The 19,092-nt window shown below is 42.6% G+C and overlaps 1 protein-coding gene across 5 annotated transcripts in view; it reads right to left on the reverse strand.

The window, feature by feature from the left end:
* sash1a (SAM and SH3 domain containing 1a) overlaps positions 1–19,092 on the reverse strand; it is a 292,082-nt gene that overhangs the window by 61,496 nt on the left and 211,494 nt on the right. For all 5 annotated transcript variants that reach the window (XM_084083288.1, XM_084083287.1, XM_084083290.1 and 2 more), the window contains exon 2: positions 13,593–13,721. In XM_084083288.1, the coding sequence (XP_083939414.1) occupies positions 13,593–13,721 (129 nt within the window). The remainder of the gene's footprint in view (positions 1–13,592; positions 13,722–19,092) is intronic.

The following is a 19,092-nucleotide window of genomic DNA, read 5'->3' on the forward strand; positions in this document are numbered from 1 at the left end:
TAAAAAAAAAAGTTCACGATTTTTCAAAAATAGCAGATCTACAAGCTCATAGCGCGGCACTCGGTGCCGCGCTATGAGCTTGTATATCTGCTATTTTTGAATAGCCAAAGACATCTAAAGTGACACAGATGCGTTCCAGGTATCAATGGGTTAATGCACACAGAGACAGACTCTCACGCGCAAGCGCGCATTGCAGACATGCACAAAAGGCACACATATTCGTATACGTATACGCACTTGCTCTCACTCAACGCATATACACACACACACACACACACACACACACACACACACACAGCCTCCACTTCTGCCGATAGAGGCCCGAGAAGTGGAGGACACAAAGCGTCTCTGTGTTCCTCCTCCTACTCTTCCTCATCTCCTCTTTCTCCCCGTCTATGCCTGCCATCTCAGAGAGGGGAGGGGAGGGGAGGGAGAGCGTCAGGAGGACGGGGGCGCGATTGAAGAAAGACAAACAAATAAACCCACATCCCCTTTTCCCTTTCAGCGCCGATCTGTGAGATGAATTTGTTGCAAGCTCAGGATGTGGGAGAGAACAATCACGTTGAAAAAACATGATTCCTAAAAAGGTAAAAGTCGGGTTTGTTGTCTCCGACTGACTGACTGACTGACTGACTGACTGACTGCCGCATCAATAACGGAGACAAAAAAAAGAGGGTTGTTTTGAAGTTGAGCTGCGGGGGTGAGAGCCAACTCCACTCTGAAATGGTTTCAGACAGAATGTTTAACCAGTGGGTGTTGTGTGTGTGGGTGTGTGTGTGTCCATGCATAAATGTAACTTAGTTTTCACTTTTGCACACTCCCACAGGGAGAATGCTATCCTTTACGTGAACTTTTGAAAACTAGTGTGGTGCTGAGATCAGCTGAGATACTGCCCTACTTACCCTGGATCACCACACATGAATGAGTGTGTTTATGAGTGAATGCATGTTTTCTCTTTGTAGATGTCTACAAGGCTGTGTGTGTGTGTGTGTGTGTGTGTGTGTGTGTGTGTGTGTGTGTGTGTGTGTGTGTGTGTGTGTGTGTGTGTGCGCGTGTAGCTCCCTGATTGCTTATGCGTGACTTTATAGAAGGGGGTCAGAGAGGGAGAGTTCTGTCTAATGAGGATCACGATGTCTGTAGACAGAGAAAGGAAACGATTTCTGCACACATCAAACCCTTCTGTATAGCTTCTGTGCAACTGAAGACAGCCACAGAGCTTTCCAGCATTAATCCAGAGGCTACAGTGATGTTTTCAGGACCAAATGAAGAGTGTTAATGAAAGGGAGTGGTGTGTGAAGTTTTATGCCACACTTTAGATGTCTTTGGCTATTCAAAAATAGCAGATATACAAGCTCATAGCGCGGCACCAAGTGCCGCGCTACGAGCTTGTAGATCTGCTATTTTTGAAAAATCGTGAAAATTCTTTTTTTATATTTTTTTCCCGATTTTTTTTTAGGATTTTGAATTTTTTTAGACGCTGCCTCAGGTCTTAAAGGGTTAATGAAAGGGAGTGGTGTGTGAAGTTTTATGCCAGAGAGTGGAAAAACAGAAACAACTTTGTACGAAAACAACTGCAGTACCCAACCATATGCGAGCGCTACCGCAGCGGTATTACTGCCAGGCTTAGCCGCAGCATGAGTAGGCGCATATTTAGTAAACGTAGAAACACAAGAGTATGCCACCTGGTCGAACTGGGCGAGTATGGGTGGGCCCTGGGGGCTGGGCAGCGTCTGACGTTGGTAGGTAGTGACTAATGCAAATGTGTTGAGATATATTATCATGGCACAAGGACCAGCCGGGAAAGCCAGATGCAAAGACGGGGAGGTGGTTATAGTGGAGGAACAGGACCTGGATCCAACTGACTTTTAGAACCACACACACACACACACACACACACACACACACACACACACACCCACAGAAGCAGGAAATCCAGGTTTTGGGCAGAGGGGAGCAGGGTTCGACCACAGTCTGCCATGCCACCCCTGAACTGCGATGTGGGCTAGTCCATTTATAGGAAAAAAAAATGTGGGCTAGTCCATTTATAGGAAAAACACTCTCAGCCTACTCAAACAGAGTAACACCTCTATCCATTTCCTTTCCAGAAGGGCTTGAGTGAGTTAGTCAGAGTGTGTGACTGTGTGTGCACGTCCGAGAAGAGATGAAAATGAGTTTCTCTGTGCACACGCCAGTGGCCGACGTCTACAGCGTAAGGCGTTCCTAAACCAACATCCCTTGAGGAATGTCATTGTTTTGGTATTTGAAGACAAATACCAAAGTTATTACAAATTGCAAATGGCGGGGTCACAACCTCCTCCAGTGCTGACTAACAAAGCAGCATAATGAAACTGTAAATATACAAGCAAGTTCTACACGAGGGTTAGGCCAACAAACAGAACCGTGCCAGCGTACATACGATGAAGATCTAACGGCAACAAATGGCCGTGCACGCGCTAGGCTGCTAGGTGGAAGCGCTTTAACCCATTAAGACCTGGAACTGTCTCATTTTTAGATTTGAGCTAAAAAGCGTTATTTTACACTTTGGGCTATTCAAAAATAGCAGATATACAAGCTCATAGCGCGGCACCGAGTGCCGCGCTACGAGCTTGTAGATCTGCTATTTTTGAAAAATCGTGAAAATGTGTGTATATCTTTGAATATATATTGTTTTAAAGCGAACATTTTTAACTCAACTCTTTACTTCTGGGGTCCCTGGAACAACATATTTTGATGGGGGTCAGCGGCCAAATACATATAATTTTGGGGGTCCTTGACATGAAAAAGATTGAGCACCACTGATATAGAAACATACGTTTTTCAGAATACTGTTGGGATTTAGGAGACATGTAGAATCGGCTTCAGGTCTCAATGGGTTAAGGTAGAGAGGACAAACAAACAGCCCGCATGTGCAGCACGGCTTTTTTGCCTTTCCACGCGCCGTAGGGTCCAAACCTGTTGAACTAACCCACTTTCTGCAAAGCAGACCTCACGCGAGCATTATTATCCCATCATCATCGCAAAACCCTGCTCCTCAACCTCACGGCAAAACAACACCAGAGCATGTCTGAACTGGAGGCACTGCAGAGGCCCCAGCCAAGGCAGGCTGACAGGCCCCTCAGCTAGAAACCATTACTGGTGATTCCCAAGGCCAGCAGATCACCAGGACAAAGTGTTGTTCCCCTTCATCAAAGCCAGGTAGTGCTGTCACTACTTGTAGGACTTTGGTTGGAAATGGGTTTAAACTGTCTGTAGAGTACACAAATCTGGAGTGTTCATTTAACTCTCAGAGTTAAACTAATAGTCCATGAGACAGACAAGATTTCATTACCGAAAGAGTGGGCAAAATCATACCTATATTAAATTGTTCATAGGGTCAATATAAGTAAATAAGTATATGATAACCTTTCCACCGGAGTAGCTTTTTCATAGTTATCACACATTTTGTTATTTTCCCCATACGTACATGACAGGTGAAAAATCACAAAAATAAAAAAAATAGTTATCATAATGAAACTTCCCCAGTTGATTACTTACACGAAGACAATGATTTATCGTATTACAGGTTTTCTTTAAATATGCAAATAAGGGCATGTTTTCCTATATAATGCCTAATTTGCATATTTAAATATACAATTTCAGAAGACTTGTAATACGATAAATCATTGTCTTCATGTAAGCATGTAAACTGGGGAAGTTTCATTATGATAACTATTTTCAAAATGTTGTTTTTTCACCTGTCATGTACGTATGGGGAAAATAACAAAATGTGTGATAACTAAGAAAGTTTATCATATATTTATTTACTTATATTGACCCTATGAACAATTTAATATAGGTATGGTTTTGCCCACTCTTTCGGTAATCATTGCTCAATTTTGGGGCTCTGGCTCATGGACTATAACTCTTTCAGAGTTGAATTAACACCCAGGATTTTACTGTGTATCCAGCATTTCATCAGATTTCCTGAGGCCATGCAACAACGTGCATGCTTTTTACCCTACAGACACAAATTAGCAAATGATCCATAGCAATGTATATGTCCTGCTCCTCCCCTAATACCCCTATGTACCACTGTTCTCTGCAGGTGATGCAAATATCTGGCTGATCTGGCTGGAGGGTCTTCTCCACGGCTATTCATTCAACCAACCAACCATAAAGCCTCTGCATGCCTCTGAGATCACCCCTGTAGGCTTATTCTCCATGTTTGGCAAGCTTTCCTCTACATGTCCAACACATGAATGCCACAGGGTTAAAATAAATGGTCTGTTGCTTTGTGCCTAGGCAGAGAGAAAGCAACTACAAAGATTTTACAGGCATTTAATTACGGTAATTTCATCCTAAACTCACTAAACTGGTCTACAAATGGTATCTGTATTTTATATTTAAATATTTGTACCTTTTTATGGCAGGGTTTTACAGCTTTTAACAGAAACTGCACTCAAAATGGAGAAGTAGTGTAGTAGTAGTAGTAGTAGCAATCGTGATTCACTTAAGGATTTGAGGGATGACATAAAAGGGAGATCAGGATGACTGACATTCAAGAGTCAAGAACTTCACCTCTCTAGATGATTGTTGCCTCTAACAAGTGGCCCATCATTCAAAACCTCATTGCCACTTAAAGCAAAACATTCTAAGAGGCAAAGTAGCTGAACGAGAACAAGAATACAATTTATCCTCCTATAAGTGGCCACAAATATTTTACAACTTATGATGAAAATTGTATTTCATTTTGATGCGTTTTGGAAATTGTTAGGTTTAAAATATGCAAATTGTGCAACTTCATTTATCCCATTAATACCTGGAACGCATCTGTGTCACTTTAGATTTCTTTGGCTATTCAAAAATAGCAGATATACTAGCTCGTAGCGCGGCACCGAGTGCCACGCTACGAGCTTGTAGATCTGCTATTTTTGAAAAATCGTGAAAAAATATTTTTTATATTTTTTTTCCAAAAAACTGTTAGGATTTAGAAAACATTTTTAAAAATCGCCTCAGGTCTTAATGGGTTATTCAGGGTAGGTTTGTTGAGAATCAACACCCTGCTTCACGCTCACACAGTGACACACCTTCACACCTGGGAGCTGCCCAGCACAACCACACTCGCCTAGTGTTGGCCACTGAGCAGTTGGGGGTTCAGTGCCTTGCTCAAGGGCACTTCATCAGTGGGTGTGTTGAGGGAATATTTTTCCTGCTGATCCAGGGGATCAAACTTTATCATTCATAAGCACACACAAGGTAGGGGTCATTTACATAAATTCAAAATATTTTTTAAATGCTAGGGATGCACTATATTGACATTTTATATATCCAATAATCGAATAACCGATTATTTCCATGGTCATATCGAACAATACCATGACAATATTGCAAGTAGGGTTTACTATTATACTGTAACTGTGAGGCTGGGTGCAAATGCAGATTTCTAAAACTATGGTAATACTGCTATGGCCTTATTATTAATCCTACTATAATCACACACTATAATCTATTCCCAAAGCATATAATTAATGTGTCATCATATCTGCACAACATATCGGGAATAATTTAGATATCTGTCCGATCGATGCAATAACTCATTTTATTAGAGTAATTATCAGCCGATACCGATTATATATTCCTACTAAATGCCAAACTTAATCAAAAGTGTTTTGCTTGCCAGACAACGTCATGGTCTGTCGCCTAAAATAAAAGATTTGTATAAGTTGCTGAATTATCAACTTCAACTGCAATACCAGTACTTCCAAAAATGAAGGCTTAACCCATTAAGACCTGGAACTGTGTCATTTTTTGATTTGAGCTAAAAAGCATTATTTTACACTTTGGGCTATTCAAAAATAGCAGATATACAAGCTCATAGCGCGGCACCGAGTGCCGCGCTACGAGCTTGTAGATCTGCTATTTTTGAAAAATCGTGAAAATGTGTGCAAATCTTTGAATATATATATTTTCAAAGCAAACGTTTTTAACTCAAATCGTTGCTTCTGGGGGGTCCCTGGAACAAGATATTTTGATGGGGGTCCTCGTCCAAATACATATATTTTTGGGGGTCCTTGACATGAAAAAGATTGAGCACCACTAATATAGAAACATACATTTTTCAGAAAACTGTTGAGATTTAGGAGACATGTAGAATCGGCTTCAGGTCTCAATGGGTTAACTGTCACGGACCCAATGAGCTATACCTACAATAAGAACCAGCCAACTCTGGTTCTCTATAGAAGAAATAGAGACACTGCGTGATGCAGATAATCCACGGGCCTCATTCCCAAAGGGGATGTTTATTTAACCCTTTGTATCCCTGCTGCCCGTAGAACTAACATGAAGACGCGTAGTAGGAGACCAGCCTTATGATTGGTTGGACAGGAAACGGGTGCGCCGATAGCCATCGCCGAGAGAGCCTCCATCAGCGACTCCTGATGGAGCCGTGTTAACCCATTAAGACCTGAGGCCGCTTCTAAACATTTTCTAAATCCTAACAGTTTTTTGGAAAAAAATATAAAAAAATAATTTTCACGATTTTTCAAAAATAGCAGATATACAAGCTCGTAGCGCGGCACTCGGTGCCGCGCTATGAGCGTGTATATCTGCTATTTTTGAATAGCCAAAGACATCTAAAGTGACACAGATGCGTTCCAGGTATCAATGGGTTAAAGAGAGCCCCACTTCTAAACAAAACAGAGATCACCATCACTTGTCCAACCGGGTAGGGAATGGGAAGTCTTGTTAAAATTATAACAAAAACTCAAGGACAATGTTTCATCCCATGAAGTTTTGACGTTGATCAAGGATTTGTCTTAACCCATTGAGACCTGAAGCCGATTCTACATGTCTCCTAAATCCCAACAGTTTTCTGAAAAACGTATGTTTCTATATCAGTGGTGCTCAATCTTTTTCATGTCAAGGACCCCCAAAATGACATGTATTTGGCCGCGGACCCCCATCAAAATATTTTGTTCCAGGGACCCCCAGAAGCAAAGATTTGAGTTAAAAATGTTTGCTTTAAAAATATATATATTCAAAGATTTGCACACATTTTCACAAATTTTCAAAAATAGCAGATCTACAAGCTCATAGCGCGGCACTTGGTGCCGCGCTATGAGCTTGTATATCTGCTATTTTTGAATAGCCCAAAGTGTAAAATAATGCTTTTTAGCTCAAATCTAAAAATGAGACAGTTCCAGGTCTCAATGGGTTAACAAGGAAGACTATGGCCAAAAAAAAAGAAGAAAGGAAAGAAACAAAGAAACAAAAACATCACCCTAACAAAAAAAGCATTTAAACTGTAACCTTGAAGTTAGATCAATAGAATGTTTTATAGAGAACAGAAAGTGAAACAGGATATTGTGGGATTCGTTCAGGGGGGCAAATCCCTAGGCGTGTGTGGTCAGTTCAACAGTAAACTAGCCCCGTGGTCAGTCTGTCAAAACTAGCCCTCTGAGCCTCTGCGACAGTTGAACCTCACAGGTTAACTTTCAGCCCTCTCTCAACGTGAAGTCCAGGCTATCGCACACGGTCCCCACTGTCATGTGTAGCTCAACCCTGTCTCCACTTCTACCCCATAGTGGTCGGGGAAGGTCACCGCTAATGTGAACTTTGACCCACAGGGCCATCTGCCCCCCTGGCCGGATTTTGACCAAGTAACTATAGGTGGTTCTCAAACATTTTTGGCTACGGTCACCCCTGTAAATAACCTTTTCATCCACGGCACCCATGAATTTATAGCACCTTTTTGTCATATTAACGGTGCGTAAATATGTACATCTTTCCCCCAAAGATACAGTATGTCGCGAGGAAAATATTTGTTGAGAGAATGTTTGTTTCCATTAGGACAGACTGGAAAAAACTTTTATACTTGGCGTTTGCACTTAAACCGCAGCATTCCTACTCTAGGGGGAACATTCACCAAAAATAGCCAATCTACAAGCCCACAACGCGTCACAACGTGACGCGTTGTGAGCTTGTAGATCTGGCTATTTTTGGTGAAGAGACTTGATGTACTGTAGGCTGAAAAAGAACGCAGCAAGTACAGTTTAACCAGAGGTCCGTTTTACTAAGTATAGAGGGTCTGAGTCAGGGGTACTCTACAGGCGGACCGCGGTCCATGACCGGACCGCGGGACACCTTTCTGCGGACCCTGGGAAAATTATAATTTAAAAAAATTAAAGATATATATATATATTTCTTTAACCCTAACTTACCCCTAACCCTAAAACCGGAATAAAGTAACAAAAAACGGGGGGAAAAGTACCCGAATCCACGAACATCCGCTTCGCGCACGCACGGGGGTCCGCACATGTGCGGACCCTAGTCTTATTCAAAAACGTATTTGTGGACCTTCAAGGTTTGTTGTTGAGTACCCCTGGTCTAAGTGGTTGAACTGAAGTTACATAAGAATTCCAAATATTATCAAGCATTCTGAGGCACCCCTGAACTTGTGTCAAGGCACACCTAGGGTGCCGCGGCACCCACTTTGAGAAGCCACGAACTAGGGGTTAGTCTGCTACAGGAACAGGGGAGGAGAAGTGAGAGGACTGGCATTGACGTGAACCGTTCAAAATAGAACTAGGACTATAGAAAACGAAACGAGAATAGAGAGACGAGGGAGAAATAATAACCGGAAAGTCGTGCGATGACCTGATAGCAGAAGTACTGTATGCCGTGTCCTTTACGAAATGACAGGTCCTTTCCCTGAAGGCCACATCCATCCCCCCAGAGAGTACTCCCAGCTAAATGCCACACCAATCCGTCTGGACTTACTGGCATTTTGACCTTCTTCTCTACCTCTAACTGCTATTGGTCCTCAGGGAGATGGCTGGATGAGACTGGCTGGCAGCCACTGGCTTCTGGACACACTTCGTGAGACACACAATAGTCCTTCTCTCTACATCTCTCTTTCTCTCTCTGTCTCCGCGTTTGTTTCTCTGCCCATGTTTCTTTCTTAACCCATTGAGACCTGAAGCCGATTCTACATGTCTCCTAAATCTCAACAGTATTCTGAAAAACCTATGTTTCTATATCAGTGGTGCTCAATCTTTTTCATGTCAAGGACCCTCAGAATTATATGTATTTGGCCGCGGACCCCCATCAAAATATTTTGTTCCAGGGACCCCCCAGAAGCAAAGATTTGAGTTAAAAGCGTTCGCTTTAAAAATATATATATATTCAAAGATTTGCACACATTTTCACGATTTTTCAAAAAATAGCAGATCTACAAGCTTGTAGCGCGGCACTCGGTGCCGCGCTATGAGCTTGTATATCTGCTATTTTTGAATAGCCCAAAGTGTAAAATAATGCTTTTTAGCTCAAATCTAAAAATGACACAGTTCCAGGTCTTAATGGGTTAAACTCTCTTTCGCTCGCCCCGTGCCAGTTTTCCACCAGATATTGAGATATTGTGCCACAGACTTTTTTAAGACAGGCTGTATGAAGGTATCCAGGCTAGAGACACATGACACCAAGCCCAGTGGGGAAAACAGAGCAAATGGAAGCTGGCAGGCGAGTGAGTTCATAAGCAACCCTTTAGTTATATGATATTACAACACTATTGGCACAAAGCAAAAGAATTTGGTCTTATAACCTACTTTTTTTTACCCTGTCATCAAAGCAGTACAGCAGTGAAAAAGACATATTTCAACCAAAACTAATTTTGGAAAAGGGCTGAGCTATGGCACCTGAAAAATCAATGTAGCAGCTGATTTATGTCGGGTTTCCTCCTTCTTCTGTTCCTGTCGGGGAGTGTGAACGCGGTTGCCAGGTCTGCTTATTATGATTTCCCCGCAAGATTTGATTTGAAAATAGCCGATCTACAAGCTCACAACGCGTCGCATCGCGACGCGTTGTGGAGCTTGTAGATCTGCTCTTTTCAAATAGCTGATGTATATGTTAACCCATTAAGACCTGGAACTGTGTCATTTTTAGATTCGAGCTAAAAAGCATTATTTTACACTTTGGGCTATTCAAAAATAGCAGATATACAAGCTCATAGCGCGGCACCGAGTGCCGCGCTATGAGCTTGTATATCTGCTATTTTTGAAAAATCGTTTAAATGTGTGCAAATCTTTGAATATATATATTTTTAAAGTGAACATTTTTTAACTCAAATCTTTGCTTCTGGGGGTCTCTGGAACAACATATTTTGACGGGGGTCCGCAGCCAAATACATATAATGTTGGGGGTCCTTGACATGAAAAAGATTGAGCACCACTGATATAGAAACATACGTTTTTCAGAATACTGTTGAGATTTAGGAGACTTCCTAAATCGGCTTCAGGTCTCAATGGGTTAAAGTGCTAAAGTTGCCCATAGTCGCTTCTTTTGGGCTGGTTTTCCTAGACCCTGGTTGCTTGTTTCTCTCGCAGAATCTGGCAACGCTGGCTGTGAATAAGCTGTTGTCTGACCCCCAGATATTTTTGCATGCTCTCCTTTGCTCCTAACACTTCTCTCTCTCTCCTATCTTACATTGCCAAAGCTTTGCAGGGGGGGGGGGGGACGACAACAGCTGCAGGCTCTCACACTCCTCCTCCTCCTCTCCTCCCTCCACACTCTCTCTCTCCCCCTCTCTTCGTCCGCCCTTCGTCGTCCTCTAGCTCACATCCTCATCCTCCTCCTATACCGCGCTGCGCGGCTCCAGGCTCCTTGCCCAGTCAGCTCCTCTCTCTCTCTCTCTCTCTCTCGTTCTCTTCCTCTCCAGGGCTGTAAATCCAGCCCTGATTGCTTCCTCCCCCCCCCCCCCCAGTTTTATCTCCTCAGGATGAAACCTTCCCGACCCCGTAATGTGCCGAGAGGTGAAACCAATGCTATTCATCTACACAAGCAACCATAAAATGACAAGCAATGGCAGGGAGGGGGGTAAAAAAAAAAAGAGAAGAAAAAAGACTGTGAACACCCAAAATATCCCATTAAGGCCTGAGGCCATTCTTAATTTTTTTGAAGAAAAAAAAATATTATTAAAAAACATATTTTGAGATGGGGGTCCGTGGCTAAAAACATATCATTTTGGGGGTCCTTGACATGAAAACGTTTGAGAGAACCACTGATATATAAACGTTTTTTTAAAGAAAAACTGTTAAGATTTAGAAGACATTTTGTAGAATCCCCAGAAGCAATCGCTTTAAAAAAGATTTGCACAAACTTTCACGATTTAATAAGAAAATAGCAGATCTAGAAGCTCATAGCGCGGCACTCGGTGCCGCGCTATGAGCTTGTATATCTGCTATTTTTGAATAGCCAAAGACATCTAAAAGGGACACAGATGCGTTCCAGGTCTTAATGGGATATAGGAGAGCACAAACCAACCATGTAGGAACAGATGCAGAGACGCATACATCATTATGTTTGATCCATTATCTCATAACTTTTTAGGCTTTAAGGCAAACTCTTTGCCGGAGGGCTGTGAGAACAGGATCTCTGTCGTCAATCATTAGGCGGCATAAATCACCTATACGATCACCATTTAAGCCCTACCAGTCGACCCAATGAAAACCAGATGGTTGTCATGTGAACGGCCCAGGCAGATAAGCTCCTTTAACCCTTTAAGACCTGGGACGCGTCTGTGTCGCATTTTTTAGACTTTACAGATTTTAGACTTTGGCTATTCAAAAATAGCAGATATACAAGCTCATAGCGCGGCACCGAGTGCCGCGCTAAGAGCTTGTAGATCTGCTATTTTTGAAAAATCGTGCGAACATTTTTAACTCAAATCTTTGCTTCTGGGGGGTCCCTGGAACAAGATATTTTGATGGGGGTCCGCGGCCAAATACATATCATTTTGGGGGTCCTTGACATGAAAAAGATTGAGCACCACTGATATAGAAACATACGTTTTTCAGAAAACTGTTGGGATTTAGGAGACATGTAGAATCGGCTTCAGGTCTCAATGGGTTAATGACTTGTCTATATTAACTGCTACCTCTCCGCTGGAAAGTCAGCAGTGATGTAATGACGGACAAAGATGAACAAGGGTATTTTTGGTTGAGGATAAATTAAATGAGAGGAAATATGTCTCTCTGCTTGGCAGTACGCTTGAGTCAATTCTATTATAGTAGTATTTTGGGGGGGGGCAGCTCTGAATGCATCCTCCTGACAGCTATTACTATTATTATGCTTTTCACAGTTAACTTGTCAAAGCACTGAGTAGAGTAGCTCTTATAGGCTAAGGAGTTCCCAAACTTTTCCTTGGCAAGAACCCCCCAAATAGCCATAGACAGGCACACAAATCTTGTATACCTGTCTAAATATTTTCATACGGGGGTCCGCGGCCAAACACATATAAATTTGAGGGTGCAGAAGTTTGAGAACCACTGCAGTAGCACCTTAGTATGTATGAGAGCACGCTGGATTTCCTCTGGCTACACACAGTAGCCTATTGTGACATTGTTTGCTACTCGCCGGAGTAAAATAAAAGATTCGACTCTTGCCAAAGCCGTCTCTCATTGGTAGAATTAAAATGCTGAAATGTTTTATATATTATAAACACGAAAGGATGTTTCACTATTAACAAAGCCATGGGTGATTTATAGTTATGCATTCAAATCTCTTTTTTTCAATCCTCATGCTCTTAACTGTACAAGAGTGTGTGTGTGTGTGTGTGTGTGTGTGTGTGTGTGTGTGTGTGTGTGTGTGTGTGTGTGTGTGTGTGTGTGTGTGTGTGTGTGTGTGTGTGTGTGTGTGTGTGTGTGTGTGTGTGTGTGTGTGTGTGTGTGTGTGCGTGCGTGTGCGTGTGTGTACAGAATGGCCCTCTATGGCAGCACCAGAGGCATTCTTCCATACCTTTACTTGCAGCTTGGCAACCAAAGGGGTGCCCCACTACCCTATATCCTGGTGAATGGACTGGACCCCCTGAACACCCATCGACACCCAGAACACGACGACACCCATTCAGGGTCCAGGGAAATCGAAAAAGTAGCCTAAAACTCACACTCGTTCACTTGACAGCCCTCCCAGGCTGTTGGCGAGGCTTTTGGAAATTACACCCTATAAAGCTACAAGACTCTTTAGGAAGGGGGGTTTTCTTTCATTGAGAAAGGACTTTGTTATTATCATTTGCCCTGAGCATTTTGATATAGACCAGTGGTTCTCAACCAGTGGTCCGGGGACCACCAGTGGTCCTTGAGGGGGTTCCAGGTGGTCCCCAGCTAAATGATATTTAGGAACCAAATGGACCCTTATCATAAGGGTCTTATGTGCCTGTAACTCAGAGAGTGTACAAATGGAACCAAATGGACCCGTTAGGGTCCATTTGTACACTCTCTGAGTTAGATTAACATTGATTTTACAATATAAATTGGGTCCCAGAGATAGAAATGTCATTAAATGGGGGTCCGTAGCCCTAATGCATGTCAAACTGGGGGTCCTTGAAATGAAAATGGTTGAGAATCACTGCTAGAGCCGTAAAATATCTTCTCTTATGGGGGTCCCATGGTATATATTTTCAAATCGGTGGTCCGCAGGCTAATAAGTGTCAATTTGGGGGTTGAAAACCACTGATATAGACCACGCATGCACATGTGTGTGTGTGTGTGTGTGTGTGTGTGTGTGTGTGTGTGTGTGTGTGTGTGTGTGTGTGTGTGTGTGTGTGTGTGTGTAAAAAGTACCATATCGAGCTCCTGCGAGACGCGTCGTTTGCGTAGCTCCTCCATGCGGTCGCCGACGTCACTGAAGCAGGTGTTGTAGTACTCTGAGTACTCTTGGGCAAGGTCATCTATGTTTCCCAGAGAACCATCCTGGCAAAAAGAGAAGAGAAGCAATGGTTAGCCAAAGGAACGTATACGTAGTCTTAACCTCAACATAACCCAGAATTATGGTCCAGCCGCCATAACAGAATGTCTCTCAGGAACAAAGCGTTCTTCTTCACAGACAGCAGATAGGACAGGTCTTAAGGAACACACAGAAACCTCTTATCTCCGTATTGTAACCTTTTGTGTTTTTTCTTAAACTAATGCCCTACTTGATCATACTACAGCGTCACAACAAAGTATCAAAAGTAGCAGATCTGTAAAATGACACATCGACTGAGACTCCAGGAAACAGAAATGGAAAATAAATGGACAAAATGGATAAACCAAAAGAACTCTAAAGGGAACTGAGAATCACACATACAGTATGTGGGAGAGACATCTGAAACACAAAAAATATATAATTATGAAGAAGTGACATTGTAGCAAAACGATACATAAGCGAACAGTTGGCGGTTCAAAACGTTTGTTTTTTGTTTGGGTTGCTGTGTTTTTCTTTCCTTTTGGGTATTGCTACTTTGTGTCTTTCTTTTTCTTTTTGTGTGATGTGCATGGTATGTTTGTGTGTTATAAAAAAAATCACACCCAGTGTGAAGAGAGTGGTGCCTTTGAATTAGTGTAACTGGTTGCATCCTTGTGTTGCAATCAGCTGCAGCTGTTGAGGCCGTGCTCAAACGGACGGACGGACCCCAACACACGGTCAAGTGTAGGAGTGGCTGGCACCACTCAAAAAAGGAATACAAATTCTAAGTGACAAAAATAAAAGTAGCCGATCTGCAAGCTCGAAACGCAGCTCAAAACACGGCGCGAAGCGACGCGTTTAGAGCTTGTAGATCTGCTACTTTTGCTCTTTTTGAGTCCTGAAAAGTAACAGTTTTGGATGAGTTTTCCACCCGACAAAGACAATATCCAGTTACATCCAAAGCAACAATTTATTCCCACAGCTCATCCATATACTAGTGCTCAAGGCCCAGAAGTAAGGAGCTTGATCAAATAAGGCTATACCGTCTAACAAACAAGCACCACTACCGTTACTGTCTCAACACCCGAAGGCACGGCTTCATAAAAACCACGGTCACATATGGAAGTAATTAGAAAGCATATGAAAGGCGCCAACTGTACTGGCAGGCGTGCGGTCGGGTAAATCAGGCATCGCACAGCATGGTGGTGCAGATAAATCTAATCACTCACACGCCACTTCCTCAGGTTGAGTGATATTAGTGAGATGACTCATTACGGCTACTGGCCACGGCTTGTCCCACAAGGTAAAATGTATCAGTGTGCAAATGTGCGTGATGACGCCTCTGTAAGTGATTCTACGGTTTGTTTTTCAAGTTTCAAGAGATTTATTGTCACACGGATGAAGGATGGACGAGTACATGCACTGTGAAAAACTTAGGTTGGGGTACTCCATAAAACACAATAAAAACAATACATAAATAACTTGACTAGCGTTTTTTTTCCCCCTTCAAGATTCAACAGATGTATTGTCACAAGGATGTGTGAGTTCGTGCACTGTGAAAAACTTAGGTTGGGGTACTCCATAAAACACAATCAAAACAATACATAAATAACTTGACTAGCGTTTTTTTCTTTTCCTTCAAGATTCAACAGATGTATTGTCACAAGGACGTACGAGTTCATGCACTGTGAACAATCACTCACTTTCCACGAGTGATAAACAAAAACGTGGGCCGACTAGTAACCACTGTTCAGCTTCCGCCGTTCCTCTCAATGCAAACACAATCCTAAGAATAGCTCTCAATAAAAAAAGGGTCTCTCAGCCAAGTATACAATGCATCGGGAACATGGCTCTTTTCCTGGGTTCGGCGTACAGTACATCGAGGCCTATAACGCGGATGCCCTTTACCTCTTGACATTCTCCAAACTGTATAAACCAAACACACACTTCCTGCTAGATGCGGTTCCGTTCACCGCTGGTTCCTGTCTTTGTGTGGATGGCATGTGTTTAGGATCGAGGGAGGAAGCTAACCTCCAAATAAAAATGACATTATTCAACAGAATGCTTCTTGAAGATAATGCTGAACAAACAGTTTTTAGTTAAAGGTAGGGTAAGTGATTTGCTTTGGTTAAAATAAGTGTTAAATAGCTCTATATTCTGATAGTACTCATTGCTATAGAGCGTTTGTTCAGTATTAGGAGTCTCCTTGTTTCTCCACCTCTTTATTAAACAGAAAATGCATTTTTGTTTCAGTTTCAGTTTCATTTCCAATTTTATCCAACCAGGACAGAGAACTCAATGAGGATATAGATTAAACAAGTGAAATTGGAAGTGATGACACTAAGAAATGAGCAGGCAACATTTGAACTGGAACACTATACAAATTAAGCTTAAAAATTGGTACTTTCTCCTGATTGGCTGAGATTTTGACACCTACCAGAAAATGTATTTTCTGTTTATTAAAGAGCTGGAGAGACAGGGAGACTCCTGTTACTGAACAAACACTCTATAGCAATGATTACTATCAGAATATAGTGTTTTAACCTTTTAACAAAATACTTTTTGTTTTAACCAAAAAATATCACTTACCCTACCTTTAAATGAGCACATTAACCTATTTTAAACCTTATCTTCATACAATTGGTCCTCACTAATGTTCATTATAAGACGGTACCATTTCCATCAGCTCAGTCAGAAAGGTGCCTGCCAATGACATCCATGGGGATTCCAAGCTAGTAGAAACTACACAACATCTCTCTTGCTGGAGAATTAGCACGCTGAAGTAGAAGTGGCAAGCCATTGTTCTTCCAACAATAAAGAAATATAATAAAAAGTTTCAAATCTTAAATGACCAAACCTGCCTACAAATGATTTCACTGGTAGGCACATAGGCAGGCTTTCTGAACTGTCCACAGTCCACCTCTGAAACACAGGTTGAAATGGGTGAGTGTTCCTTTAAGATAGCATTTATTTTTGCTACATTGAAACCTGTTTGAGCGACTGACTCTAGGTAATCTCGTATTGGTCATTTTAACATCTAGACATAAACTTTCGAGCATAATTGTCCAGCACCGAGACATTGATATGTTCAGCTACAAAGAGTTCAATTTTGAAGTAACAATTTATTTTTCTCTATCGTGTTTTGGAATGGAATGCCACAGAGATTGGCTAACTGACTGGCTTAACTTTCTAAAGAATAGCCAGTTAGTGCACACACAGATTGTACATGTCCACAGTCACACAATTCTGCATGTCTACACTCTCCCATCTAAATAAAATGCGAAACAAAGAAGTAGAAAGTATCTAAAAACCGAATATAGGACCACCCGTCCCATACTATGCACTTTAAGATGTTCTGGGCGAAAATGTAGGCCATTTCAGCAGCGATGATGATGGCTAGCCGCTGAATATTCATCAGTGTTGACCTAATCTGTGCCAGGCAGACAGCTAGCATTGAATCACTGTGTAGGGCCGAACAGTCTCTCTCTCAGTCTCTGTCTCTCTCAACAGGACACCCTATCTTAGTGCCAGGCCACAGATGAATGAGGCACTGTGGAGTGTGTGCCACACACACACACACACACACACACACACACACACACACACACACACAGAAGGGCATCTTCAGAGATGGGTCAACTCATAGAGAACACACATTAGCATGCACATACATGCTCTGGAGGTTTCGAAAAACAACCCCAGAACCAAAACAAACCCCATGCAGGCCAATAATTCACCCAACCCAACTCGGTGAAGCTGGAGTATGGAGGGAAATGACTGATTTACGCATTGAACCGGAGCAGGGCTTTTCCATTTTTAGTTAAACAAAATACATATTCTCAGTCCTCGAGACTCAAAAGTCCAGTCCACTACGGCCAGCTGTCTTCAACTTGAGACTTACAGATGTAATATGGTTTGAGAGATGCCCCGAGATTCCCCTGTGGGAACCCTCTCTGGGGCAGATGCACGCTTTTCCTTTCATTCTGTGTGCACTGACAGAGAGCATTCTGTTACTATGCCCCAGGATGTTTAAATCAGCCCGAACATGCCAAGATGTTGATCTATTTGACAGAAGGCCAGGAACTATATCCCTGAGGATATCTTCTGACCTCCCACCGACTGAATGATACCACCTAGCGATGGATTAGACGGGACTTAATTTTGCTGTAACAAGCGAAAAATGATGACAGATGCAAGCTATCAAATTACAACGTGTGCTCCCACTTCTTTTTAGCTTTAGAGGTTGACGTATTCCAAACCTTGGATACGGCCAGGTGAATCCCCGCGCGTGTGTGTGTGTGTGTGTGTGTGTGTGTGTGTGTGTGTGTGTGTGTGTGTGTGTGTGTGTGTGTGTGTGTGTGTGTGTGTGTGTGTGTGTGTGTGTGTGTGTGTGTGTGTGTGTGTGTGTGTGTGTGTGTGTGTGTGTGCACATATCTGGGATTCCTCCACTAGCATGAGCTAATGGAGTCGCTCCACAGCTGGTCCCAGATGGAGCCCCATGCCTGCCGAGGGCCCCCACCACGGCAACGCAGAAAACAGCACATCATGTACCACGAACCCCACCCCCCCCCCCCCCCCCCCCCCCCCCCAGAAAGTGACACTGCAATAAATTACAGATATGTGTATGTATGCGTGTGTGTGGAAAGCGCACGTGAGAGAGCAAGTGTAGTGTAGAAAGTGCTAACTTCCCTTGGGGAAAAACAGGCCGGGGGGGGGGGTGAGGGGAACACGTGTGAAGATGATGGGGAACCCTGCGCATGTTGGGGAATGAGTGACTTGAGAGGCTTCTACAGCAGTGGTTCTTCAGATTTTTATGTCAAGGGACCCCCGAATTGTATATTGTATTTGGACTCAGACCCTCATTAAATGAGGCCTGGAATTGTGTCATTTTTAGATTTGAGCTAAAAAGCATTATTTTACACTTTGGCTATTCAAAAATAGTAGATATACAAGCTCATAGCGCGGCACCGAGTGCCGCGCTATGAGCTTGTAGATCTGCTATTTTTGAAAAATCGTGAAAATGTGTGCATATCTTTGAATATATATTGTTTTAAAGCGAACATTTTTAACTCAACTCTTTACTTCTGGGGGTCCCTGGATCAATATATTTTGATGGGGGTCCGCGGCCAAATACATATCATTTTGGGGGTCCTTGACATGAAAAAGATTGAGCACCACTGATATAGAAACATACGTTTTTTCAGAAAACTGTTGAGATTTAGGAGACATGTAGAATCGGCTTCAGGTCTCAATGGGTTAAGTTGAAAAGATTTTGTGCCAGGTAACCCCATAGCCGTGACGCGTTGTGAGCTTGTAGATGTGCTATTTCCATGTAGCAGAAAAATAAAATGTAAACCGTTCTCTAATTTTGCTGGGGACCCATGGGAACCACCTCAA

This window comes from Gymnoscopelus microlampas (genome assembly GCF_963454915.1).
Source record: "Gymnoscopelus microlampas genome assembly, chromosome: 16".
Lineage (NCBI taxonomy): Eukaryota > Metazoa > Chordata > Actinopteri > Myctophiformes > Myctophidae > Gymnoscopelus > Gymnoscopelus microlampas.